The following is a 27,863-nucleotide window of genomic DNA, read 5'->3' as shown; positions in this document are numbered from 1 at the left end:
TGACGTCACCAAGACAAAACGTTTCACACACACACGGGCGCGATGACATCACCGAGGCAAACAAACACTCACACGTACACGGGCGCGAAGACGTCACCGAGACAAAAACGTTCCACACACACACACACAGTCGCGTGACGTCACCGAGACAAAAAAGTTAAACACGGGCGCGATGACGTCACCGAGTCAATAAACGTTGCACACACACACGGTCGCGTTTGACGTCACGAGACATCGCCTTCCCAAATTTCCCAGCGCGGATAGGCGACGCGAGCACCACCCGATGTCTCGCTGCGATTGGACGGCAGCCGCGCACGTGACGTTCATGGGGGTGGCGGGGGTGGCGCGTCCCGTGCCTACCGAGGCGCCTGTGCGGGCTACGAAATGTAACGCGCTCGGGACATTCCCCCCCACCCCCCCCCAAGCACCGGGTTAGCTGCAGGGAGAGAGAGGAGCGGGGTCCCCCCTCACAGGATCGGGGGGTACCAGGGGCCAGGATCGGCAGACCGGGGAGGGAGACCAGGACCGGGATCCCCAGGATCGCAATCGCAGGATCAGGAATCGCTAGGGAAGAATAGATCTTGCGAGCGTCGGGACTCCCGGAACACGCGGGGGACCATACTTCACCACGCTGGTCAGTGCGGGGTGGACCCCCCCCCCCCCCCCATCTAGTCAATCGGACCCCTTGAATCCCAGGATTAGGACTTCCCAAGACCCCCCCAGGATCCCCTAGGTCCCCCAGAATCAGGACCCCCACGACAGGGATCCTAGGAGCAGGTTGAAGACCTCAGAACGCTAAGACCCCAGGGCCGGGATTCTATGACCTAAGACCTTGGACCCCAGAATTATAACCCATTGATTAGGACCCTAGAATAAGGACCCCTTGGTCCAGGTCAAGGAACAAGGAACCTTAGGGGCCCGGATTCAGACTCTTAGCGCGGAATCAGAACCCCCCCCCCCCTCCCCAGGATTCTCGTTACCCTAAAGTCTCCAGGACTAGGACCCCAAGACCGATATTCTAAGACCCCCCAGACGCAAAGGGGATCAGGATCCTCGGGTTGTTCCCAGGTCCCCAGGGGTCCTATGACCCGATGTACCCAGCACCAGGAGGAGCCCAGTTTCTAGTCTCCAAAGTCCTGGGCCGAGCTGACAGTCCTCGATCAGAGGGTTCTTGAGGGCCCAGTCCCCAGTCCACGGCTCATTGGGTTCGAGATCTCGGTTTCACGGTCCCCGCTCCCAGGTTAACCCCCAGTCCCATAGTCGTTGATCTCAGTCCTTAGCTGGTCCCAGTCTCTCTCCGTTCTCGAGTATTCCAGTCCCCGGTTTCTCGGGCCCAGTCCTCCCCGCCACCCTACCCCCTCCCCTCCCCTCCCCGAAGTTTCGCTCGCCTTTGATTCCTACCCCCAAACCCACGCTCGCCATGGCGACCCGGAGTCTAACCGAGGCTTTCGTGCTGATGCGGAATAACGCGGTGCACACGAGGCACGTGCTGGCCGAGCAAGTGAGTAGCACCACCACCACCACCTTCTCATCATCCACGACCGCGGCGCGACGCCGCGCCTCGGTGAGTCCCCCCCCCCGCCTCCTCCCGCCAGTTGCAGACTCACGACCTCCCCATCACCTCCCCCACTGGGGGACTTCACTCCCTCAGTGGGGGATGGGGGACTCACGCCCGCCCCCACCCCCCCAGTGTGGGACCCCCCCCCCTCCCCAGTTGTGGACTCACTTCCTCAGTTGTGGGCTCACTCCCCAAGTGGTGGACTCACACCCCCTCCCCCCAAGTTACTGACTCACACCCCCCCCCCCCCCCCAGTTGTGGACTCACACCCCCTCCCCCCCCAGTTGTGGACTCACACCCCCTCCCGCCCCCCAAGTGGTGGACTCACACCCCCTCCCCCCCCCAGTTGTGGACTCACACCCCCTCCCCCCCCAGTTGTGGACTCACACCCCTCCCCCCCCAGTTGTGGACTCACACCCCCTCCCCCCAAGTTGTGGACTCACCCCCCCTCCCCCCAAGTTGTGGACTCACCCCCCCTCCCCCCAAGTTGTGGACTCACACCCCCTCCCCCCCCAGTTGTGGACTCACACCCCCTCCCCCCAAGTTGTGGACTCACACCCCCTCCCCCCCAGTTGTGGACTCAGACCCCTCCCCCCCCCCCAGTTGTGGACTCACACCCCCTCCCCCCAAGTTGTGGACTCACACCCCCTCCCCCCCAAGTTGTGGACTCACACCCCCTCCCCCCCAAGTTGTGGACTCACACCCCCTCCCCCCCAAGTTACTGACTCACACCCCCTCCCCCCCAGTTGTGGACTCACACCCCTCCCCCCCCCAGTTGTGGACTCACACCCCTTCCCCCCCAGTTGTGGACTCACACCCCCTCCCCCCCCAGTTGTGGACTCACACCCCCTCCCCCCAAGTTGTGGACTCACCCCCCCTCCCCCCAAGTTGTGGACTCACACCCCTCCCCCCCCAGTTGTGGACCCACACCCCCTCCCCCCCAGTTGTGGACTCACACCCCCTCCCCCCCCAGTTGTGGACTCACACCCGTCCCCCCCCAGTTGTGGACTCACACCCCCTCCCCCCCCAGTTGTGGACTCACACCCCCTCCCCCTCAAGTTGTGGACTCACACCCCTCCCCCCCAAGTTGTGGACTCACACCCCCGGTTGTGGGATCACTCCCCCACTGGGGGACTCATTGCCCCAGTGGTGGACTCACACCTCCAGTGGTGGACTCACTCCCCAAGTGGTGGACTCACACCCCCAATGGGGGACTCGCTCCCCCAGTGGGGGGCTACTCTCGCGAACCACGGCGGCGTGGAGGAGACTCGAGTCGGCTTCTCTCGAGCTGTGTCGGGGTTTTGTTTGTAGTTGTGGTATCCCTCTTATCTGCCTCGAGTAAAACAAGACTCGACGCATTCCTCACAGTTATAACCGTGTGTGTGTTTCCGTGGCCTTGAAAACGAAAGAAATATACAGGGACTCCTCTACTTACGAACATTCGACTTACGAACTTTCAGAGATATGAACAAACCTGTCCGTATGTCCAGTTGCCTGTTCGGACCGAGTTTTTCAAGAGAGTTGAGAAGAAACACGAGCACCAAAGGGAATTACCATCTACGTCTGGGGAACATGAAGAACCAGTGGCATCTACATCTGCAGAACATGAAGAATCAGTGGCATCTACATCTGCAGATCATGAAGAACCAGTGGCATCTACATCTGCAGAACATGAAGAATCAGTGGCATCTACATCTGCAGAACATGAAGAACCAGTGGCATCTACGTGTAATTAGCAACTTCCGCGACACGTCGTGTAGAGGGTACTCCCTTCTTTATTCACATTCGGGCACACCACAGGCCAACTTTATCCTCTTCCTTCTCAGAGTACACACGTAGATATTAGCATCCCTACAGGCTACACGTGGTCGATCCCACAGCGTGGTTCCGTCCGCCCACTCCCGGCCTCGCCGCTGGTTGACGGCGTGCCGGCGAGGGTGGTGGGACTTCGCAGGAGATCTGCCACGTGGCCGAACGACGGAGAGAGATGACGGCGAGCAGCGACGCAGTGCGGACCCAAGGCTCCCCACACCGACCACGAGTCCTCCACCGCCTATGCTTATATTGCGCAGGCACGGCTAGGCTCCGCCTCCGGCCACGCCCTCTCGTGGAACCTTCTAGCCGGTTCCCGGAGTATCTCGGCCAGCCCCGCCCCATACCTTTGGCCCAGATACCTCTCCCTTTTGGGATTGGGTGATGTTTATAGTGGTGCCTGTACCCGTGCTTCCCTTTTCCAACCAGTAGATGTCACTATGTCATTACATACGTTTGCGGAATGTGAAGAACCAGTTGCATCTACAGGAGATCACACAAACTTTCAAAGCCATTGCCCCGTGTTTAGTGTACACGCCGCAACAACACATTTGGAATCGGCTAGAGTAAAGTTGAACTTACGACCAAATCGCCCGTTCGTAAGTGGAGGAGTTCCCTGTACAATTAGTGACGTTTCGAGCAGCGGTTCTTCTTCACGGCGCGTAGACCTAGAAAGGTGAGAGTATCGCCAAGGGCTACTGGTTCCTCGGTTTACGATGCCGTCAACGAACAATCCGCCTCCCGTAAGGGTCCCCATTGTCTCTATTAACGAGACATTTTCGATTAACGATGTGTGTGTTTATGATATCACGCGGCCGCCAATTTCGGCCAATCGAAGCGCTCCTAAGTGGACTCGGCAGACCTCGGCCAATCAGCGATGCCCTTTTATGAGCGTCTTGACAGCAACTGGCTGCTGTTTGATGGTGCGTTGCTTATGGAAACAGCTCTCTTGAATACATAGTGGGGTTTTTTTTTTGCTTAAAAGTTAATAAGATCAATAAAAATGGCCTCTAAAATTAATGTGAATAAAATACAAGAAAGTGAGGAAAACAATTAGTTTTAGGAGTGAAAAATGTCAACTTCCGATCGTCTTGGAACAAATGAAGCCTTTTAGCATGCATTTCCTATATTGTATTCACGGTAATTTCAACAAACGATGTTTTTTGTGGAACCGGTTAAAATCGTTAACCGAGGGAACCGCTGTAATTGTCTAGTTTTAAGCTCGTCTTGCGTCTCTGATTCGATCTGACCCCGATGGACCTGCTTCGCCTCGGCTCTGTCCGGTTGACGGTATTCGGACCTCGTCAAAATTGACGCTGCTCGTTTTTGGACACGCTGACGAACCAAACCAACTCACAGCAGCAGTGCGTGGCGAAAGCTCGAAGCCTCACTCGGATTCCCAAGCGGGGACGGCTGTCGCACAAAAACCTTTTGCGTGTAAAAAAAAAAAACTCAACTCCTTTTCCCATCTCATACCCGACTTGCAAAATCTCTCGATTCGAATCCCCTCGGGTTTTTCCTTATAATCCGGACTCTCTCATTCATTCGGCACCTTGATTTGGTTTGACTCGACTCGTTTTGATTCGGCTTATCTCGTCTCAACCTCCGGCATTATTTTATCTCGAGCCTTGGTCGGCTCTCATTTCCGACCGCTTTGATCCGCTCTGGGATTCTCAGAATTTTCTTACCTTGTCTTTATATTTATAGAGCGCCTGTGATCAAGGCGTTTTAATTCGACTCGGCTACATCAACAAACGGCTCGGGTCCCGAAATCGGCTCGGCTCGATTTGACCTTTCATCACCTTTCTTGTGTGGATTCAAAACTTGAGCCAGCACTTCTCGCTTTGCGTCAAATCCCGATTCTTTGAGTTGACTCGACCCGACCGGTTTGGCTTTGACGGGAGTCGGCGGTGGAGGGGAGGATGCCCTCGACCACGATGTTGTCGGGGCCTGAGTTGGAGTCCCCGACCCCGGGGCAAGGGCCAAGGTGGAAGCTGCCTCGAGTCTCGGCCCGTGAGATGTGCTGTGTGCATGTTCCCTTACAGCCACGTGTTCACTTACAGCCACGTGTACACTTACAGCCACGTGTTCACTTACAACCACCTGTTCACTTACAACCACGCGCATACGCGCGAACTTGTGCACGCACACACGTACACACGTGTACACTCACGCACGCACGCGTACACACACGTGCAACAACCAAGATACCCTGTCTAGCCTTAACAGCGGTATTAGCGAGCACCTATTAAGGCTGGCACGGCACACGAGAGAGTGGGTGGCCAGCACCACGTTTGGCGTCCTTCAACCTCCCCAGCGGCGATGTTTATACACCGCGCCAGGTACTTATTTGAGGCAGAGTCAAACTAGGGGGAGGCCCAGGACCAGTTAAGATATTCGCTGTCACTGCTATTGGTCGTGAGCGGGAAGTGAACTCGGGTAGCCGGGTTCGTAGCGCAGTGCGCTAACCACTACACCACCGCTCCCATCGACACACAAAAAAACTCATCCATAAGATAATTTTTTTGGGGGTTTGATTGCGTAAATATGAATATATTGTTAAACCCGCCGCCACCCGACACAGCCAATTACTAAAGGTTTGTCACGTAAACAAAACGTGCCAATTCGTTACGAGTTCAGCACCCCGGTATGTTGGAGAGTAAACCCACAACATTTACAATTCCAGTACCGTGACTTTTCGCCGGTAATTTAACACCGTTTCGCCGGTGTTAGACTGACAAATGATCGCGTGCTCGTGCACGCACACACACACACACTCGTGCGTGCACACACTCGTGCACGCACACACTCGTGCACGCACACACACGTGCACGCACACACTCGTGCACGCACACACACGTGCACGCACACACTCGTGCACGCACACACACGTGCACACACACACTTGTGCATGGCGCGCACGCACACTTTGACGGCACCGCTGTGCGTCCGTAGTGGGGGCACCCTTGCACGAGTGACCCAGCTCTCCCTTGCATGAGTGGGGTGGACGTCGGTGAGCTCTGCCCCTGCCAGCGGGAACTGCTTGGAGCTTTCTACGTGTGGATTTTCTGTGTTCTCCCCCCCCCTCCCCGTTCTGCAGTGCGATCAGAATACGCTTGTCGTGAGCGTATCCATGGATCGTGATGCCCCCCCGCCCCCCTCCCCTAATCCACTGCGTAAACAACAACAACAACCCCCACCTCCGGCTTTTGCCACCGAGTAGTGGTGACGTCGCCACACCGCTCGTGCCTGGCCCCCCGGTGCACTGCAAGGGAGACCTGGGTTTCTGTCCATTCCACTGATGAACCCCCACACTGGCTAACTCCCAAGCTAGTTAACCACCAGACTGGTTAACCACCGGACTGATTAACTGCTGGACTGGTTAACCACCAGACTGGTTAAACACTGGACTGGTTAACCACCGGACTGGTTAACTGCTGGACTGGTTAACCGCTGGACTGGTTAACCCCTAGACTGGTTAACCGCCAGACTGGTTAACGACTGGTAACCACTGCATGGCTTACAAAATGAGGAATTGCGTGTGTAGTTGGACGATGTTGATGCATGCGAGTGTGTACAACAACCCCCTCTGATCTGTGTCTCTGTGTCACTGTCTGATCCATCTCTGTGTCTATGTCTGATCTGTGTGTAACTCTGAGCTGTGTTGTGTCTGGTATGTCGATCTCTTGAGTGGTAATTGCTGACTCCGTCTTTCTTGTGTCTCCTGCCTGTCTCTATGCTATGTCTCTGTGTCTCCCTGAATTGTCTCGTCTCTCTGAGCCGCGTTTGTGTTTCCCCATGCTGTGTGCTGGCGGCCGTAACCGTGGTTACCGCGCTCCGCTGCCTCTCCTGCCTCCCGGGGCCCCGGCAACCATACCACTCAGGAGCTGGACGAGGTAGAACTCCTGGTCCCTTCTTCGTGATGACGACACCACTCGTTCCATCTCCGTGACAACGTCACCCGTCTCCGTGACAGCACCCGTCTCCATGACAATGCCACCCAACCTGTGCCAATGGCAATGCCACCAATCTAAATGACACCACCCATCTCCATGACGACAACATCCGTTCTCCATGACAATATCAATATCAACACCACCACATTTCCATGGCGACACCCAATCCGATGATGGTGCCATCCGCGCCGTTTCCGTGACGACACCTCTCGCATCCATGTAACGACCTCCCCCGTGGGTCCATGTAGCCCCCCGCTCGCACTCGGCCCGCCCCTCACACCTCACCCCGAACTCACCCCTCCTTTACTCACCGTACCCCTAACTTGCTCACCCCTCCCTTAATCACCGTACTCCTAACTCGCTCACCTCTTGCACAATCACCCATAACTCACTGTCCCCGATCTCGATGCGGGGCTGTCTGATTTTGAGTGTCCCAAACTTGTCACGGGACGTTAATTATTCTAATTACTGCGATTTTGTTCACTCGGGAAAGCCTCACCGAGTCTCTGGACTCTTTTTTGTTTTCAGGAGGGTCCTGCCGAGTTTTCGTATTAGCCTGGCGATGTTGCTGCTGCTGCTGCAACAGCTATGTGTGTGTAATCCCACTTGAGTCATTTGCAGTGTCAGTTTAAACAAAAATGTTAACCATGACGGCGGTGGCACACGATGGCCCGCTCTTGCGAACGGCGTCATGGGATCTGTCACGTCCGCTGTGAGTGAAGCAGAAGGTTCGTTTATGGTGAACACTGTCCACGCCGCAGTGTTGATTAACCGGGGCAGCCTACCGGTTTCAAAATGTGAACATCAACAACTAAAGCGGAACGCGCTACTCCTGTGAATATGAATGTGAGTGTACGTGGGGAGTGGTGGTGTAGCGGTTAGCGCTACGCTGCGCTCCAAACCCGGCCACCCACGTGCGATTCCCGCTCACGGCCAACACCACCAGTGACGATTATCTGAACCGGTCCTGGGCCTCCCCTTGGTCGACTCAGTCTCAATTGAGTACCTGGTGCGGTGTGCAAACATCGCCACTGGGGAGACAAAGGCGGCCGGGCGTGGTGCTGGCCACCCACCTCCTCGTTTGACGAGTTTGTGCGCGCGTGTTCGCGTGTACGTGTGTGCTTGCATGCGTATGCGTGTGTACGTAGGTGTGCGCATGCGCGTGTACCCATCTACGCGTGTATGTGTACCTGTTTACGCGCGTGCGTGTTTGTGCGTGCGTGCGTAGATGGCGGATGACCGCATGGCACTCGTGTCCGGTCTCAGCATGGACCCCGAGGCAGCCATTGCCGTCACAAAGACACTCCCGCCGGACTGGGTGGACAGCGTGGACGAGGTGACACAAAGACGAAGACTCCCAGTGTAGCCTGTAACAGACTGTTGGGGCGAGTGCTGTTAGCGAGCAGCTGTGAAGGCCGGCACGGCACACGATGCGGTGGGTGGCCAGCACCACGCCCGGCCGCCTTTGTCTCCCCCAGTGCCGATGTTTTGCACACCGCACCAGGGACTCATTTGAGGCTGAGTCGACCTAGGGGAGGCCCAGGAGCGGGTTGAGATAATCATTCCTGGTTTTAGTGGCCGTGAGCTGTAATCGAACTCGGGCGGCCGGGCCTCCTAGCGCAGCGCGCTAACCGCTGTGCCACCACTCCCCGCCGCAGCATGGAAAAAAAGACAAAGATTCTCCGTATAGCCTTAACAGACTGTTGGGACAAGTGCTGTTAGCGAGCGCCTATGAAGGCCGGCACGGCACACGAGGGGGTGTGGGTGGCCAGCACCACGCCCGGCCGCCTTTGTCTCCCTCGTGGCGATGTGTACGCACCGCCCCAGGTACTCATTTGAGTCGACCTAAGGGAGGCCCACGACAGGTTCCGATAATCGTCACCGGTGTTGGCCGTGAGCCGGAATCGAACCCGGGTCGCCGGGTTCGTAGCGCAGCGCAGCGCCGACCGCTACACTCCCGCTCCCCACACCGCCGGAACGACAAAGGCACACACGTACACGCTCGGCACTGACCACGAACTCTTCCCGCGCGGGCGATGGCGATGCCCCCCCCGCGGACGGCGGTTAACCAGTCGGCCTGCCGTGCCGATGGTCCCGGCAGATCCAGTACGAGGTGGCGCGGATCAAGCAGAAGATGAAGGAGCTGGCGGTGCTGCACGACAAGCACCTGAACCGGCCCACGCTGGACGACACGAGCGAGGAGGAGCACGCCATCGAGATCACCACGCAGGAGACCACGCAGGTGTGGCAGTACAGCAAGCGGGTTCTTCCTCTCACCGCCTGGGTTCCCCCCCCCCACTCCTCCCACCTCCTCCCCCACCTCACGGTGGCCAAGAGATGTTATCTCCCTCGCCCGGTACGCAGGAGGTCGTGGGTTCGATTCCGACCCTGACGCCTGCTGCTGTATATTTGGAGTGTGTGTCTCTCTCTCTCTCTCATCATCATCACGGTGGCTAGGAGATGTTAACTACCTCGCCAGGTATACAGGAGGTCGTGGGTTCGATCCCGACTATGACGATGCCTGCTACTGTATATTTGGAGTTTGTGTGTCTCTCTCTCTCATCATCACGGTGGCTAGGAGATGTTAACTACCTCGCCTGGTGTACAGGAGGTCGTGGCTTTGATCCCGACCCTGACGATGCCTGCTGCTGTATATTTGGAGTTTGTGTGTCTCTCTCTCTCTCATCATCACGGTGGCTAGGAGATGTTAACTACCTCGCCTGGTGTACAGGAGACCGTGGGTTCGATTCCGACCCTGACACCTGCTGTATATTTGGAGCTTGCGTGTCTCTCTCTCTCATCATCATCACGGTGGCTATGAGATGTTAACTACCTCGCCTGGTGTACAGGAGGTCGTGGGTTCGATTCCGACCCTGACACCTGCTGCTGCATATTTGGAGTTTGCGTGTCTTCTTTTGCACCGTACGTAAACCAACCGCGCTAATCGGAGGTGTGGGGAAGGACAACAAACTAAACACAACAAGCACTTCTAAAGAAATGAGTCTTCAATCTCGATCATTTAAAAGTGCATGGCTCCAGTGGTTTCCTAATATCGGACGGAAGAGCATTCCAAACGGCCTGCAGAAGCGCTTCTGAAAACGCGCGATGCGGTGGCGCGGGCCTTAAAAGTAAACAATATTCTGTATAACAGGCGACGTTCCGGGCCATGGCCCTCTTTCAGAGCACGTAAATGATTCCCGTTGGCACGGGACCCGAATGCACACGTGCCGCGCGCCAGATGTTCCACAGGTGCCAGCGCGCCGTCCAGGCGCTGCAGAACCGGGCGCGCGGGCGCGGCGAGCAGGAGCGCCGCATCCTCGCCAACGTGGTGAGCTCGCTGGCACAGGGGCTCCAGGAGCTGTCCACCGCGTTCCGCCACGCCCAGTCCGGATACCTGCGCCGTGAGTAGTGCCGCACCCAGGCCAGCGCCCACCGCGTCACGCTCCCTCCCGGTGTGTGCCGGACGCTTGCGCCGCGTTTTTCGTTGCCGGGTTTCCCCGAGGTGGTTTTGAGTCGACACCGCCCCCCTGGCCCCGGTGAGGGAACGTAAGAGGCCAGGATGAGTATCGTTTGAGTGGGTGGGTGGTCGAGTGAGATGGTGAGGTGAGTGAGTGAGTGGGTGAGCGGGCGGGCGATGTTTACACACCGTCACTAGGTATTCATTTAAGCTGAGTCGACTTGGGGGAGCCCCAGGTCCGGTTCAGATACCGGTGTTGGCCACTCGCACACACTCCAGGTCACAACAACACTGACCCACTCACTCACCTACCCAACTACTTACTCGCACACCAACTTATCCACGCTCTAACTCACCACACTGCAGGTCACAACAACATATTCGGTCACTTCCCTGCTGAGTCACCCACTCACCTGCTCACTCACTTACCCACTCACTCACCCACCTGCTCACTCACCCACTCACTTACTCACCCACTCACTCACCCACTCACTCACCCACTCACTCACCCACTCACTCACCCACTCACTCACCCACTCACTCGCTCACTCACCCACTTACTCGCTCACTCACCCGCTCACTCACTCACCCACTCACCCACTCACTCACCCACTCACTCGCTCACACACCCACCACCCACTCACCCGCTCACTCACCCGCTCACTCACCCACTCACTCACTCACCCACTCACTCACCCACTCACTCACTCACCCACTCACTCACCCACCCACTCACTCACCCACCCGCTCGCTCACCCACTCACCCACTCACTCATCCACTCACTCACTCACCCACCCGCTCGCTCACCCACTCACCCACTCACCCCCTCACTCACCCACTCACACTGCAGAGCAGGGGGGAGAACACACGCACGCAGAAAGGCGCCCCTAGTCGGGGCTCGAACCCAGCCCCCGCCCACCCCCCCCCCCCGCCCCCCTCCTTGCCACGAGACGCGAGCGTCACCACTGCCTTGGCACGGCTTTGACCCCCGACCCTGACCGCGACCTTGACCCCGCAGGGATGAAGAACCGCGAGGAGCGCTCGCAGGTCCTCTTCAGCACGGGGGGACCGCTCATGGAGGAGACGGAACCCGACGACCTCTACGACCGCGTGAGTGCGGCACCCTCCGGAGGTCGACCCGTGCGGTGCTCAGTCTGTGCGGTGGTGGACATGCGGGCTGCCCGCGGTGGGTAGGGGCGGGAGTGGTGGTGGGGGGGGGGGTGGTGGTGGGAGTCGTTCTCCTGCGTGGTGGTCGTTGCGGTGCGGTTGTGTGAGGCTCTGGCCATTGCTGAGAGCGGCAGTTGTCGTCGTCTTGCTGTGGTGTGGTCGCGATGGTGCGTTGTGCGCGTGTGTGTGTGTGTGTGTGATTGCGACGGGTGTTGTGTTGTGTGTGTGTGTGGTTGTGCGATTTCACTGGTTTTCGTCGCGGCTGCAGTTGGCTGCTGTGCTGTTCTTTGCGTGTGATTGCGATGGTTGCCGTGCGGCCGCGGTGATTGTTGTGCGGTTGTTGTTGTTGTTGTGCCATCGTGGTTGTCTTCGTCGTGCGATTTCAGTGGTTCACTGAGGAGCAGCTGCAGCTGGTGGAGGGCAACACGGAGATGGTGGAGGAGCGGGAGCGCGAGATCCGTCAGATTGCGCAGTCCATCTCCGAGCTCAACGAGATCTTCCGCGACCTCGCGCACATGGTGGTGGAGCAGGTGACTCGCATCGTCAACATCGTCGCGCCGTCATCGTCAATGTCATCGTTACCGTCACCAACACTGAGCAGCACTCGCACCACAGGTGTCGACATCGCGACGGCAATGGTCGTTGTCATTATCGCCACTCATCTTTGCCGTCGTCATCTTCGACAGCATCTTCATCGTCGTCGTCATTGTCATCATCGTCATTGTCATTGCTGTTATCATCGTCGTCGTCGGCGTCGTCATCATTACCGTCGTCATCATTGCCGTCCTCGTCATCATCGTCGTTATCATTGTCATCATCATCGTCGTCATCACCATCGTTGTCATCACCATGATCATTATCATCATTATCTTCGTTATCGTCATCTTCGTCGTCATCGTCAACAACATCATCGTCGTCAACAACATTATCGTCCTCGTCGTTAGCGTGGTCATCATCACCGCTGAGCAGGAGGTGGAGAAAGGTGGACGAGGAGGTGGACGAGGAGTGACTCGTGGCCGGCGTTGTCCGTTTTCCCCCCAGGGCACGGTGCTCGACCGAATCGACTACAACGTGGAGCAGTCGTGCGTCAAGACGGAGGAGGGGCTCAAGCAGCTGCAGAAGGTGACCCCGACACACGACCTGGTTCCTGGCCCTGACTCTAACCCTGGCCCTGGCCTTGACCTGGATCCTGACTCTGACTCTAGGCCTGAGACTAACCCTGACCTAGGGTCCTGACCCTGACCCTGAGACTAACCCTGACCCTGATCTGAGCGCTGACCTTGACTCTAACCCTGAGACTAACCCTGACCTGAGAATTGACCCTGACTCTAACCTTGACCTGAGTGCTGACCTTGACTGTAACCCTGAGACTAACCCTGACCTGAGTTGTGACCTTGACCGTAACCCTGAGACTAACCCTGAGACTAACCCTGACCCTGACCTGAGTGCTGACCTTGACTCTAACCCTGAGACTAACCCTGAGACTAACCCTGAGACTAACCCTGACCTGAGTTGTGACCTTGACCGTAACCCTCAGACTAACCCTGAGACTAACCCTGACCCTGACCTGAGTGCTGACCTTGACTCTAACCCTGAGACTAACCCTGAGACTAACCCTGAGACTAACCCTGACCTGAGAACTGACCCTGACTCTAACCCTGACCCTTACCTAAGTGCTGACCTTGACTCTAACCCTGATACTATCCCTAACCCCCAACTCTTGACCCTGACCTGATCCTGGTTCCAGAGGTCTGTTCGTAAGTCGATTTGTTTCGCAAGTTCAACTTGACTCCTGTTGATTCCAAGCGTGTTGTACGGCATGTACACTAAACACAGGGCTTTAAACGTCGTATAATCTCCTGTAGTTGTAGATGCCACTGGTTCTTCATGTTCTGTAGATGTAGATGCCACTGGTTCTTCACGTTCTGCAGATGTAGATGCCACTGGTTCTTCACGTTCTGCAGATGTAGATGCCGCTGGTTCTTCACGTTCTGCAGATGTAGATGCCGCTGGTTCTTCACGTTCTGCAGATGTAGATGCCGCTGGTTCTTCACGTTCCGTAGATGTAGATGCCACCGGTTCTTCACGTTCTGTAGATGTAGATGCCGCTGGTTCTTCACGTTCTGCTGATGTAGATGCCACCACCGCCATCTATTGCGTGGCGGTTGAACTTATGACTCTCGATCCGAACAGGCCACTGGACATACGGACCAGGTTTGTTCGTATCTCTGAAAGTTCGTAAGTCGAATGTTCGTAAGTAGAGGAGTCTCTGTACCTTCTGAGAGATGCCTTCCATTCATTGGCCTCTGTATATGCACAGTAGGGGGCAACACTTTACCTCTCGGACCTACCGCAGAGGAGCCGCGTGGTTGATGGTCAATCCGAGATCTTGATTGTCTGACGGCCGGAATGTTTCCACATTAAGTGCAGAAGCAAATTGTCACTTATCGTGGGGACCTTTCCCACTCGCGAACGCCAGAAAACCCGTCCACATGTCCGCGCGTCCGTGCGTCTGATAATCCTTGTGACTGTTGCACCAGTGTGCCTGTGCGTCCCGTGTGTGTCTATGTGTCCCTGTATCAGTGTGTCTGTGCATATGCATCTGTTTATCCTTGTGTCTGTTGGGTCCGTGTGCCTGTGCATCTGTGCGTGTCTATGTGTGTCCGTGTGTCCGTAGCGGTTAGCGCGCTGCGCTACGAACCCGGCAACCTGAGTTCGATTCCCGCTCACGGCCAACACCGCTGACGATTAGCTGAACCGGTCATGGGCATCCCCTAGGTCGACTCAGCCTCAAATGAGTACCTGGTGCGGTGTGTAAACATCGCCACCGGGCAGACAAGGGCGGCCGGGCGTGGTGCTGGCCACCCACCCCCTCCTCGTGTGCCGTGCCGCCCTTCATAGGTGCTACTCGCTAACAGCACTTGCCCCTACAGTCTGTTAAGGCTATACGGGGGATCTTTGCATTCGTCTCTGCGTGTCTGTGCGTCCACGTGTCCGTGTGTCTGACGCTCGGTACGTGACATCAGCTGGCAGCCGTGAGACAGGGCGACCGCGGTGTCGTGGGCGAATTGAGAGGTTGTGGAAGGCGGGGGGGCCGGTGGGCGGGGGGGGGGGGGGGTGCTGGGACGCAGGGGCGCAGGACAGGTGTTTCAGGTGTGTCAGGTGTGTCAGGTGTGCCAGGTGTGCCAGGTGTGTGACACGGCAATAGGGGAAGGGCAGTGGTGGCGAGGAGGCGGCGGGGAGAGTGGGGGGGGGTGGGGGGGGTGGCTGGGGGAGGAGGGGTGGCAGCACCTGGCGGATTTAGACGGCGCCGCGGGAGCTCGCGACCTCCGCCCTGTGCGTGTGATGAGTTCGACAGCGCCCCTGACCCCCTCCCCCTTCCCGTGCGAGGGGAGGTGGGCGTTGAGTGACATCTGAACAGCGACCCCCTCCCTCCTCCCCCCCCCCCCCACCTCTGCGGTTGTATTCATGTGGCAGGGTGACGGCAAAGGCAGGGGTCTGGCAAAAAGGGGTCCTCGCATAGGGTTCTGACAGCAGGGGTCTGACACCTTAGAGGAGGCGATGCATGGGGTTGCAGGGAAGTGGTGCAGTGGTAACTCTCGAGCATCACAGCCACAAGGGGCCTGGGTTCGATTCCTGACTCGGGTGCCTTTCTGCGTGGAGTTTGTGTGTTCTCTCCCTGTTCTGTAGTGTGAATGTGTGCGAGTGAGTGTGTGAGTGAGTGTGAAACATGGACCCCCCTAATGGAACATCTTCGCCGGTTAGAAACATTTAGGCTCGCCTGCCTATGATCTATCCTGGGTTTAACCAGGCTGGATTGTGTGAGGAGCTCACAAATCCTTGAAAGATCTGGGCAAGGTCCCATCGGTGAGCTCCCTCCGGCAGGCAAGGCTGCGTTGGCTGGGTCATGTAGCCCGCATGCCCAGCCACCGCATGCCGAAACAGCTTTTGTTCGGCCGGATCGAGGGGGCTAAACGGGCGCGGCACGGGCTAGAGAAGAGATGGAGTGATGTGGTACAGGAGGATGTGGAGCTGAGTGGACTTGCCAATGACTGGTACCAGCGGTGTCAAGATCGGCCTCTGTGGAGGAGGCTCGTGAAGGACGCTATTGGGCAGTTGGAGGCAGTCGCCCTCCAACAACAACGGAGGGCGGAGGAGCGACGCTCACAACAACGAGCGGAGCACCGGGTGGCTAAAGCACATCAGGTTGGCACAGTAGGGGGCACAGTTGGTGCATCAGCCAGTCATCTCAGTCATCTCAGTCAGTCGACCTGTAGCACCTGCTGGGTCTGCCCCGTGACCTGCCAGCGGGCGTTCGACACTTCACGTGGCCTCAAGGTGCACATGGCCTGGCACAAGCGTCGTGGTGATGTCACCGCCACTTAGTGGCGAATGGCGGTTGTTGTTGTTGTGAGTGTGTGTGAGTGAGTGAGTGTGTGAGTGAGTGTGTGTGAGTGAGTGTATGTAAACTTTGTATATTCTCCCCCCTATTCTGTATGGATTTCCTTTGGGTTCTCCGGCCTCCCGTCGCTGAACAAACAAACACAGACGCAACACAGACGCAACCGGTATCAACCAAAACATCCCAATCGCTGAGATTTCCCTGAAAAGTACTAGCACAGCAAAACCCTGGCAGGACCCATCCTGAAAAAATAATCTTGAGACTCGGGGAGGCTTTACTGGATAAACAAAAAAACTTCAAAAGTGTTTTTTTTTTACTTCAAAAATTTTTCCACTTGTTTACCCAGAGTAGCCTCAAGACTCGCCTGTCCTGGGTCTCCCCTAGGTCGACTCAACCTTAAATGAGCATCTTCAGCACAAGCCTGGTGTTTGCCACACCACACCCGCCCTCCCTTCGTGCACCGGCCCGGCCTTAATAGGTGCTCGCTAACAGCACTTGCCTCGCCAACCTGAAAAGCCTTTATGGGTGGCCTTTGTCTTTGTATGTGCGTATGTATATTATGCAAAATTCAAATGTGCCTGTTGACGCCTATGCATATAAAGACACACGGTTTTGAATACTGTCTGTGCGTTTACGTGTGCATTGGGGGGGGAGCGCGCAGTGGGCACAGTGGTTAGCGCACTGCGCTCTGCACCCGGCAAGCCTTGAGTTCCATGGCGAATATCCGAACCGGTGCGCGCGTGTGCGTCACGTGCCTGTGTGTGCGCGCGTGTGTGCGCGTCACGTGCCTGTGTGCGTCACGTGTGTGCGCGTCACATGCCTGTGTGTGCGCGTCACGTGTGTGTGCGTCACATGCCTGTGTGTGCGCGTCACGTGTGTGCGCGTCACATGCCTGTGTGTGCGCGTCACGTGTGTGTGCGTCGCGTGTGTTGCGCGCACGTTTGCAGGCCGAGACGTACCAAAAAAAGAACCGGAAGATGCTCGCGATCCTCCTCCTCTTCGTGATTCTCGTCATCATGATCCTCGTCTTGGTGGGGACCAAGGGGAGATAACGGGGCAGGCCGGCGTCCCCCGGGGCCATCACGCCCCCCCCCCCACCCCCGTGCACCAACGGGACGACGCGTGCTCAGCATCGCTCTATTTATTGGATGTAAATTTCCCGTCGGCGTGCGCCTCCCAATGCCCCTCCCCCCCCCCCCCCCTCGTGCCCCCCCCCCCACCGACCCCACCCCCTCCCTCCGCACCCCCGGCCCACGACAGGCGCCGGAAATCGCCGAACTTCCGAACGACCAAAACACCGCCGGGTTCATAATGGCCGGCCGGTGGAGGGGATGGGGGGGGAGCCTTTGCAGCCTTGTGCGGCGTTTGAACTTGTCGGGGGTACGAGGAGGGAGGGAGGAGGGGAGAAGGGTAAAGATTCGCGGGGGGGGGGGGCGAGGAGGAGGGGGAGGGGGGTGGGGGCCGTGTCGGTAGCTTACGGGTCGTCTGATGCCTCGTTTCCCTGACCCAGCGAGAGGGGGGTGGTGGTGGTGGTGGTGGACACTGGGTTTTGGTCAACCCAGGATTGGCCCAGTTCCGGCCCAGATATGGCACCAGGCCCCAGGATCAGAGTTCGCAGACTCCTGCTTCATGTGGTCCCGTCCCTGTCCTCCCTTTACGCTTCTCAGCAAAGGGGTTGGACTCTGAAATCAATCTTTAGGTTAAAGTATTCATCTACGTGGAGATCTGTTCCATGAATCGATTGTTCCGTGTCCGAGGGAGAAGTTTGGCAGCAATGGGTACCCCAAGTCTGACCTTTCTCGAAGCGATATTCAGCCTTGAGGGGCAATGGAATTCTTATACCGGTTTTTTTTCCACTGGCACATCCAAGCTGAGCCGTCACGCTGCCCTCGCGGTACAAGTTGTTTTTCCGCTCGATATTTACCGAGCCAAGCCGGAACCAAACTTTGATTCGCTGGCATTGCACGGCACGGCGCGGATTTCTGTAGTGGATAAAGCAACCCGGCCCAATCTTCCTGAGCCGCACAGGGCCAACTCGGCACGGCTCTGTTGCGCCAGTGGGAAAAAAAAGAGGGTGGTTGACGGTATCACCAGTGAGGTCACGGGTCTGGTGGTGGGACCGAGGCAGGAGGTATAGAGGGGCAGCTGGGTTCTGTTCCGAATTTGGTGCGAAGGTTTTAACTAAACACACGGGCAACCAAGAGATGCATGTGGTGGTGCTTGTTGTGTCCAGGGGAAGAGGGGTTATTTTTGTGAATATATGGGGGAAGTTAAAGCTGTACAAGAGATGTGTAATTATCATTTGGCTCGGAGGGGGGAAGTACGGCATCTTGTTGTTTTGCTTTGTTTTAATTGTGACTTTAACGTGAACAAATAATTAATGAAGTTGACATTCCACTGGGTGGGTGGTGGGGGTCACACGGTGACACGGTACGGCCACGCCCCCCAATGCGAGTCATCCACACAGCGTGAGCGAGAGTCGTCCCTCGTCCCCCGTGGGTTGCTGGCTCGCTCACTCGCCCACGTGTGGACGGGGCGACTCGTCGTGGCGAGCGACCCACGCGGAGACTCGAGCAACTCGCATTGAGGTCGCTTGGGGCTTCACGCGAGTTGCTCGCTCACTCGCTCACACGAAGACCGGAAGGGCGACTCGCAGCTAGTCGCCTGCCCCCTTGCCCTTTGCGAGTCGCTTACCTTCCACACCAGTCGCTCCGTCTGCGTGCGACTCGCTCGGGCCTCCGCTCGAGTGGCTCTGTCACTCGATGGCTCGCGCAACAAAGGAGTCGTCCGCTTGTTCATCTCGCGTCGAGTCGCTCCATCTCAACCGCCGCTCGCCCGCTCGCTTGCTCGCTCGATCGCGTCCACCCACCCAGTCCCCGCGGCGTCCGATCTCCCCGCTGCGGCGTCGGGATCGAAACGTCGGGCGGGTCACATGACTGCCAGGGCCGCGGCGGTAGAATAAGCCACGGGATAAATGTCTTGTCGTTGTCGGCGCTGCCTGTAAATCCTCATCGTGTTGCGTAACCCTCGTGTCCGTAGCGTGGAGGGCCGCAGATCATTTGTCTAATTTATCCGCCCCCTGTAACGGGCTGTCACATGAGCGGCTTGCGGTTGAATAAACGGGCACGCTCCGTCGCGACCCCGCTCTCTCTCGCTCCCGATCTCTCTCGCGGCGTGTCTGTCCGCCCGTCCGTCCTGGTTGGGTTGGGTTGCACGTGTCATGGTCCATCAAGTTATCGATGGCTAAAGTAATTGACTACTAAAGTAATACATTTCTAAAGTAATGAATTGTACCGATTATCAGTGCCATTGCTCGACTTAAAAACACCAGACATCTTGTACCCGTGGCTACACCACGGGAAGGGACACTAGGGTCAAGGATGTAGCAACGCATGGGTGAAGAGAAAGAGGAACGGGAAAGGGAAGAGAGGGGAGGAAGAATGGGAAATGAGAGGAAGAGGATGGTAGAGGAAGGGATAAACGAGTGCTTCCACGTTGCTGCTGCACCGAGGAGCGGCGTCTGTTTTCACAGTGGGCGGCGACGGGGGAGAGGGGCGGGGGTTCAGAGTGGGGGTGGCCACGCAAGCCACGTGAGTTACAGGAGGCTTCAGCAGATGTAGAAAGGTGAACATGGGGAAAATGGAATGCCCATAGACTACATGGAGAAAATGGAATGCCCATAGATTAACATGGGGAAAACGGAATGCCCATAGACTAACATGGGGAAAACGGAATGCCCATAGATTAACATGGGGAAAACGGAATGCCCATGGACTAACATGGGGAAAATGGAATGCCCATAGACTAACATGGGGAAAACGGAATGCCCATGGACTAACATGGGGAAAACGGAATGCCCATAGATTAACATGGGGAAAACGGAATGCCCATAGACTACATGGAGAAAATGGAATGCCCATAGATTAACATGGGGAAAACGGAATGCCCATAGACTAACATTGGGAAGATGGAATGCCCATAGATTAACATGGGGAAAACGGAATGCCCATGGACTAACATGGGGAAAATGGAATGCCCATAGACTAACATGGGGAAAATGGAATTCCCATAGACTAACATGGGGGAAACGGAATGCCCATAGACGAACATGGGGAAGATGGAATGCCCATAGACTAACATGGGAGAGACGGAGCTTCATGGTTCAGGTGGCTAGGAAATGTTAACTCCCTCGCCTGGTATGAAGGAGGTCGTGGGTTCGATCCCGACCCTGACGCCTGCTGCTGTATATTTGGAGTTTGCGTGTCTCTCTCTCTCTCCCCGTGGTCGCGTGGATTTTTCTTCCGATCCTCCGGTCCCCCACCCCCCTCCAGGTTGGGAATCGAATCAACATCGCGCGTTTCAGAGGATTTGACTGCCGTGCATTTACACGCGACGGTCAAAGCCGCCACTTCGTTGGGCTGTCGTTTGTGCGTGGTGCCAGGTGGCTTCTGAAAAATAAAATAAAAGAGCCACACGCAGCTTCAGTGGTGCCTTGCCACGGTGAAAAGTAAAAGTTTTACTTTTAACCAGGTGAGAGCTCCCGAGAGACAGAGTGGGGTCAAGCGATAATGTGAAGCGATGTAGGGGATATACTGCATCGGTGCAAAAACAACGAGAAAATGTGGCACAAACACGATTCGGTGTGAATTAATGGGACTCCCCCCACCCACATCCTCTGTAGCGTGCCGAGTCGGCTGGGGCAGATAATAGTTTAGACTTGATCACAGCACAATTAGACAATTATGTCACGCAAAACGCTCAACATCAATAGGTTGCCTATTGTACAGCGCCTGGGGGTGTAAACAGGCGATTTGGTGATGCTGATGACGCTGCTGCGTTGGAAGTGGTACACAATTAACAAAGCAATCCGCACATTTATAATAGGTACGTTTCGGGCAATTGCCCTTCGTAAACGCGCCATATACAAAAAAGGTGCATTGCCTGAAACGTCGACACGTCTCCTGTGAAGGCCAGTTTTTTTCTTAGCAAAGGGCGGGGTTTGTGGGTGAGGTGGGCGGGGTCTGACGGTCAGGGGCGGGGTTTTCCGGCGAGGGGCGTAGTTTATGGGGGCGGGGCTGGCGGGTTAGGGGCGGGATTTGGAAGTAAGAGGCGGGGGTTTGCGAATGAAGGGCGGGGTTTTGCGGTCGAGGGGCGGAGTTTTGCGGGTGAGCGGGCGGGGTTTTGCGGATATAAGGGCGTGGTCTGCGGGTCAGGTGGCGGGGGGGGGCATGACTGTGTCTGAGAGGTGGAATTTTGGAGTGAAGAGGGGCGGGGTTTGATAACGAGGCGGTTAATGTGGCGGGTGATTGGCGGGGTTTGAGTGAGGGGCGGGGTTTGGATGTAAGAGGCGGGGTTTGCTGGTAAGGAGGCGGAGTCTGTTGGTAAGGGGGCGGGGCTCGCAGGTGTGAGCACAGTGAGGCTGCGGTGCATTATTAATGCGTGCCCGCGCGTTCGCTCACTCAAAACATTTCCACGGCGCATTCGCAGTCGCACATGACGCTCATTTATTTATACAAGGTAGACATTCGCGTACGGACGACACGGCGTGGCGAGACCTTTATCCATCCAGCAGTGGATTGATACGGCACAGTAAGTTGAACGTTTCATGGGTTGCACACGTTTTACACTTCAGGGTGCCTGGTCAACATTCATACAACATTTACACACCTACGCTGTACATTATTCATCCAGCAGTGGATGATAACGCAAGGTTATGACTTTAGCACTGTACTCACAATTCAGTACTCGCACGTACACACGCATTAACGCGCTAATCGCACGCATTTTTATTGGCACTTACGTACACACATTCACACGCGCACCTCCACATTTTTACACACATATCACGCACGTTACGGACACATTAATATTTACGCACAATCGCACACACCCACGCTTACACAGAAAACAAGACAAAGATCCCCCGTGTAGCCTTAACAGACTGTTGGTGGCAAGTGCTGTTAGCGAGCACCACGCCCGACCGCCTTTGTCTCCCCATTGATGTTCACACGCCGCACCGGGTACTCATTTGAGGCCGAGTCGATCTAGGGGAGGCCCAGAACCGATTTGGTACCAAGGCCGTGAGCGGGCTCACCGCTACATTGCCACATTCACACTCGTCAACACAACACAACAAAGACACATAACGTGTACTCACACACATTAACAATTACACACGCTTACACATACATACTTAACATACAAATGTAAATGTGCTGTTAGCGAGCACATTTACACACAGACACATATAATCACATTCTCACACATTAACACACAAAGACAAAGGTCCCCCGTATAGCCTGAACAGACTGTTGAGGCAAGTGCTGTTAGCGAGCACCTGTGAAAGCCGGCAACACCACGCCCGGCCGCCTTTGTCTCCCCTACACTACCGCTCCCCACACATACACGGACTTGTACACATTGACACACACACAGACTTGTACACATTGCCACACACACAGACTTGTACACATTGACACACACAGACTTGTACACATTGACACACACACAGACTTGTACACATTGACACACACACAGACTTGTACACATTGACACACACACAGACTTGTACACATTGACACACACACACAGACTTGTACACATTGACACACACACAGACTTGTACACATTGACACACACACAGACTTGTACACATTGACACACACACAGACTTGTACACATTGACACACACAGACTTGTACACATTGACACACACACAGACAGACTTGTACACATTGACACACACACAGACTTGTACACATTGACACACACAGACTTGTACACATTGACACACACACAGACTTGTACACATTGACACACACACAGACTTGTACACATTGACACACACACACAGACTTGTACACTTTGACACACACACAGACTTGTACACATTGACACACACACAGACTTGTACACATTGACACACACACACAGGCTTGTACACATTGACACACACACAGACTTGTACACATTGACACACACACAGACTTGTACACGTTGACACACACACAGACTTGTACACATTGACACACACACAGACTTGTATACATTGACACACACAGACTTGTACACATTGACACACACACAGGCTTGTACAAATTGACACACACAGACTTGTACACATTGACACACGTAATCATACACACATGTAATCACACACAGACACACGCATTGACACACACACACTGACACACGCATTGACACACACTGACACATGCACAATGGCACACACACATGTACTCACACACACAATGACACACACACATTGACACACACACATGTACTCACACACACAATGACACACACTGACACAAAGATCAAAGATCCTGTGGCACATGACACACACATTGACAAAGACAATGACACACACACATTGACACAATGACATACACACACATGTACTCACACACAATGACACACACACGTACTCACACACACAATGACACATACACACACATGTACTCACACACAATGACACACACACACATTGACACACACATGTACTCACACACACAATGACACACACATATACTCACACACACAATGACACACACACATTGAAACACACACACACATGTACTCACACAATGACACACACACATTGACACACACACATGTACTCACACACACAATGACACACACACACATGTACTCACACACACAACGACACACACACATGTACTCACACACACAATGACACACACACATTGACACACACATGTACTCACACACACAATGACACACACACATGTACTCACACACACAATGACACACACACATGTACTCACACACACAATGACACACACACATTGAAACACACACACATGTACTCACACAATGACACACACACATTGACACACACACACATGTACTCACACACACAATGACACACACACACGTACCCACACACACATTGACACACACACATGTACTCACACACACAATGACACACACACACGTACTCACACACACAATGACACACACACATGTACTCACACACACAATGACACACACACATTGACACACACACATGTACTCACACACACAAACTAACCCCCCCCCTCACCCCCACCGCGGCTGTCAGCTGACGCCCGCGTCACGTGGTGTCTCGGCTACAAAAGGCCCCCCCCCCCCTCTCTGGAAGCACGTCGGGGGTCGTGCGAGGGGCTACCCGCGAGACCCCGCAGGGAAGACAACAGCGGCCGGGGACACGGGGCCCAGGGACGCCGACGGGGGAGACGGGGGCATGTGAGCCGTGGGACCCCGATCGGGGGTCCATTCTCCGCAGTCCTCGCCACCCTCCAAGGATGGCGGCAGCGGCGGCGGCGGCGGCCGCGGCTGCAGCGGAGCCGGCGAGGGATGTAATGGCAGGGGGGGGTCCCTACGGCGAAGGGGACCCAACCGAGGGGGGCCCCTTACCGCTCGAGGCCGTGCTCCGAGCCTACGAGCAGCCCATCAACGAGGAGCAGGCGTGGGCCGTGTGCTTCCAATCCTGTCGAGCCCTGGCCGCGACCCCCTCTGCCGGCGTGGGGAGCCCCGCTGGACCCCGTCTCCGCCTCGCGGGGCCCAGCGGGGTCCTGCTGCACAGGGACGGCTCCGTGCAGTGCGTGCTGCAGGCTGGAGGTGTGTGGTGCCCCCCCCCCACCCCATCCCCACCCCTTGCCTTCTCCCCCATTGCCCCCTTCTTGCCCCCCGATTTCCCATCTCCGTGTTTGTTGTTGTTGTCTTTGTTTGGCTGCCCTTCGCTTGCCGCCTTCCCTTCTCCCCCCGCCTTGCCCTCCCATCCATTGTTTACCTCTTAACCTCGCCCGCGATGCATTGTGTTCTCGTCTTGCCCTCCAGACTCTTGGCTTCTCTTTCTTTCCCTGCCTTGCCCATGCCCCCTGCCTTGCCCCTGCCCCCTGCCTTGCCCTGCCCCCTGCCTTGCCCTGTCCCCTGCCTTGCCCATGCCCCCTGCCTTGCCCATGCCCCCTGCCTTGCCCTGCCCCCTGCCTTGCCATGCCCCCTGCCTTGCCCATGCCCCCTGCCTTGCCCATGCCCCCTGCCTTGCCCTGCCCCCTGCCTTGCCCTGTCCCCTGCCTTGCCCATGCCCCCTGCCTTGCCCATGCCCCCTGCCTTGCCCATGCCCCCTGCCTTGCCCATGCCCCCTGCCTTGCCCATGCCCCCTGCCTTGCCCATACCCCCTGCCTTGCCCTCCATCCGGCACTGCTCCTGCCCTCACCCTCGCTGCCCATCCTTGCCCTCCGCGTCTTGCTTGCCCTCCATATATTAGCTGCCCATTTCCCTCGGCTGCCCTTCCCTTGCCCCCTGCCTTGCCCCTGCCTTGCCCGCTGCCTTACCCCCTGCTTTGCCCCTGCCTTGCCATCGCCCCTGCCTTGCCCACTTCCCCCTCTGCCCTGCCTTGCCCATTTCCCTGCCAGCCTTGCCCTCCATGTGTTATCGCTTTTCTGCCTGACTTATCCAGCCCATGCCTTTGTCACACGACCCATGCAGCGTGGTGCGGGGCGAGTTCATCCAGCAGTGGAATTGGTTTGACATTTGCCTTGGAAACCGAAACAACACCGGCAACTCGTTCGCATGTACAGTGACAGCTTTTACAGCCCTTTGGTTTATCCACTGCTGGATGAAAGGCCTCCCATCCTCGTGCTGTTGTTGGTCATGGTGGATGTAGGGGGGGGGGGTTGTTTGACCATACTTGACCACAGGACCACAGTGGTGAAGTATGGTTGGTGAAGTTTGGGAGGTGGAGGGGAATCCGGCGGGTTGGGGGGAGGACTGGACCCGTCCATATATCAACAATTCTGGTCGCCGGGTTTCTAGAGCGGTGCCATCCGACGTTAAGACATGCACTAGCAGTATACTGTAGTTGTTGAATCCAATACTATCTTAAAAGGTTCCCTAACCATAGTGAAAGCCTCCGTGAGTCTGAAGACATTTCGTTCAGGGAAGGGTCCTGCCACCTTTAGAGTGAATTGCTTTAGTGAATCCCAAATAAAGGGTGGGGGGGGGAGTTTGCAGGGGTTAGATCGGCCAAATATAAATGTGTCGTTAAACCCGCCACCACCCGACATGGCCTATTATTGGTAAGGTTTGTCACGTAAACGTGACATCCTTCCTTGTTTAAGACCGAGACAGGGGGGATTTCTCCACAACTCTGGCTGTCGCCTGATGTTGCTGGTTGTAATTACCGGCAAAACGGCCGTGCTCTGTGCAAATGTTGTGCGTTTGCTCTCCAACACACCGGTGTGCTGTGTACCAGTAACGAATTGGCATGTTCTGTTGACGTGACAAACCTTACTGATTGGCTGCGTCGGATGGTGGTGATGGTGGTGGCGGGTTTAACTACACATTTATATTTATGTCATCTAACCCCACAAAAAAAAACTTTTATTACGGATAATATTGGTGACGCAAGTCTACTACTATTACTGCAGCGTGTTAAAGTTGATGAATCGCTATCGTCCGCAAGAGTTTTTTTGGTGGCTTCTTGCCAGAGCCAGCCCAGAGAACTCCGGAGAAAACCCCACAACCGAGGGGGGGTGGTAAATGTGCAAAACTCCGCACAGATGGATTCGAGAATCCATTGCCGTACATTGCTCTCACTAGCCGCATTGCAAGGTAGGCCCCGATTACTGTACATGTGTCAAAGTACAGTACGACAAAACAGATGATGGCACGGCGCTTGGCTCATGAGGCCTCTGAGGTAGGGGTGTAAAGGGCCCTTGCGTGAGTGGCGATTTGGTCAAATACCCAACGACACATCACATGGTGCTGACCGCGATGACTCCCGTTGTGGCGATCACGAGCCCGCTGTGGTTAATATACGATGATTTGACCACAGTCTTATTAGTCTTCTTTCGTATGGCTGATGGAAACTGTGATTTTGTTTGATTAGTTTTGTTATACATCGATGTAGTTTTGATGAGCCGGAGATATGATGGCGTGTAAGGAGTGTCGCGGAGTGGTTGGTGTTCCATCGCAGATGTGACGACGCCTCCTCCTTCCACCTCCGTATTTGTGAATGGGGCATTGAGTGTTCGTCACAACCTGTCCATGGTTCTGTCCTGACAAAACTATAAATGAATAGGCTTAATTTGCCCCTTTCCGGCAATAATACGGGACGTTTTGATTTAAAGCTTTTGTGACTGCAGGGATTCATATGCTTGGTTCTTTCGGTAAAGTCACGTAGAAGGGAAACAATAAAATACAAAAATAAAACAATATTTGTATTTTTTTATTGTTTCCCTTCTACGTGACTTTACCAAAAGAACCAAGAATATGAATATGGGACGTGTTAAGATGTTTGCCAGTGCAAGCATGGAAGCATGGAAGCATGAATAGCTCCGATTGAGCAGTTATAGCTATGGGGACCATTCTTTGCCGGCATTAAAATTATGACGAAAAAAAGAGGCGTTAATCGTTTTGGCAATAACAACACATCGTAAATTTTACCACATCGTGCTTATGGTAAAACTTACAAAAGATACTGCGTTGATGACAAATGTGTGCGT

General features: G+C 55.6%; 2 protein-coding genes across 12 annotated transcripts in view; both read left to right on the top strand.

The window, feature by feature from the left end:
* The first annotated feature begins 303 nt into the window (after nucleotides 1–303).
* STX16 (syntaxin 16) lies at nucleotides 304–19,502 on the top strand. 4 transcript variants are annotated; one of them, XM_032974811.2, is made up of 9 exons: nucleotides 304–1,564; nucleotides 7,255–7,266; nucleotides 8,555–8,662; nucleotides 9,428–9,568; nucleotides 10,565–10,727; nucleotides 11,803–11,894; nucleotides 12,338–12,481; nucleotides 12,993–13,073; nucleotides 17,301–19,502. In XM_032974811.2, the coding sequence occupies exons 1-9, from the start codon at nucleotides 1,421–1,423 to the stop codon at nucleotides 17,403–17,405; spliced, it is 990 nt and encodes a 329-aa protein (XP_032830702.2). In that variant the 5' UTR covers nucleotides 304–1,420; the 3' UTR covers nucleotides 17,406–19,502. The 4 variants fall into 4 exon arrangements, with proteins under 4 accessions (XP_032830702.2, XP_075908250.1, XP_032830703.1 ...); XM_032974812.2 differs by having other exon boundaries at nucleotides 305–1,501; XM_076052135.1 differs by lacking the exon at nucleotides 7,255–7,266.
* A 2,221-nt stretch (nucleotides 19,503–21,723) lies between these two features.
* LOC116954198 (protein spire homolog 1-like) overlaps nucleotides 21,724–27,863 on the top strand; it is a 44,524-nt gene continuing 38,384 nt past the window's right edge. For 3 of the 8 annotated variants that reach the window (XM_076052128.1, XM_076052129.1, XM_076052125.1), the window contains exons 1-2: nucleotides 21,724–21,942; nucleotides 24,437–24,975. In XM_076052128.1, coding sequence (XP_075908243.1) covers nucleotides 24,660–24,975 — 316 coding nt within the window. In that variant the 5' untranslated portion in view covers nucleotides 21,724–21,942; nucleotides 24,437–24,659. The remainder of the gene's footprint in view (nucleotides 21,943–24,436; nucleotides 24,976–27,863) is intronic. The other 5 variants (XM_076052133.1, XM_076052132.1, XM_076052131.1 and 2 more) reach the window with 3 other exon arrangements.

Source organism: Petromyzon marinus, chromosome 54 (genome assembly GCF_048934315.1).
Source record: "Petromyzon marinus isolate PM22_M1 ecotype Great Lakes invasive population chromosome 54, UKy_Petmar_22M1.pri1.0, whole genome shotgun sequence".
NCBI classification, from domain to species: Eukaryota; Metazoa; Chordata; class Hyperoartia; order Petromyzontiformes; family Petromyzontidae; genus Petromyzon; species Petromyzon marinus.
The sequence above is the reverse complement of the archived record's forward strand: the minus strand, read 5'-3'. Positions and strand labels throughout refer to the sequence as shown.

Coding starts and splice junctions, on each gene's coding strand:
- STX16 (XM_032974811.2), top strand. CDS start 1,421: ATGGCGACCCGGAGTCTAACCGAGGCTTTCGTGCTGATGCGGAATAAC. Junction 9,569..10,564: donor CCACGCAGGAGACCACGCAG/GTGTGGCAGTAC, acceptor GCCGCGCGCCAG/ATGTTCCACAGGTGCCAGCG. Junction 11,895..12,337: donor CCGACGACCTCTACGACCGC/GTGAGTGCGGCA, acceptor GTGCGATTTCAG/TGGTTCACTGAGGAGCAGCT.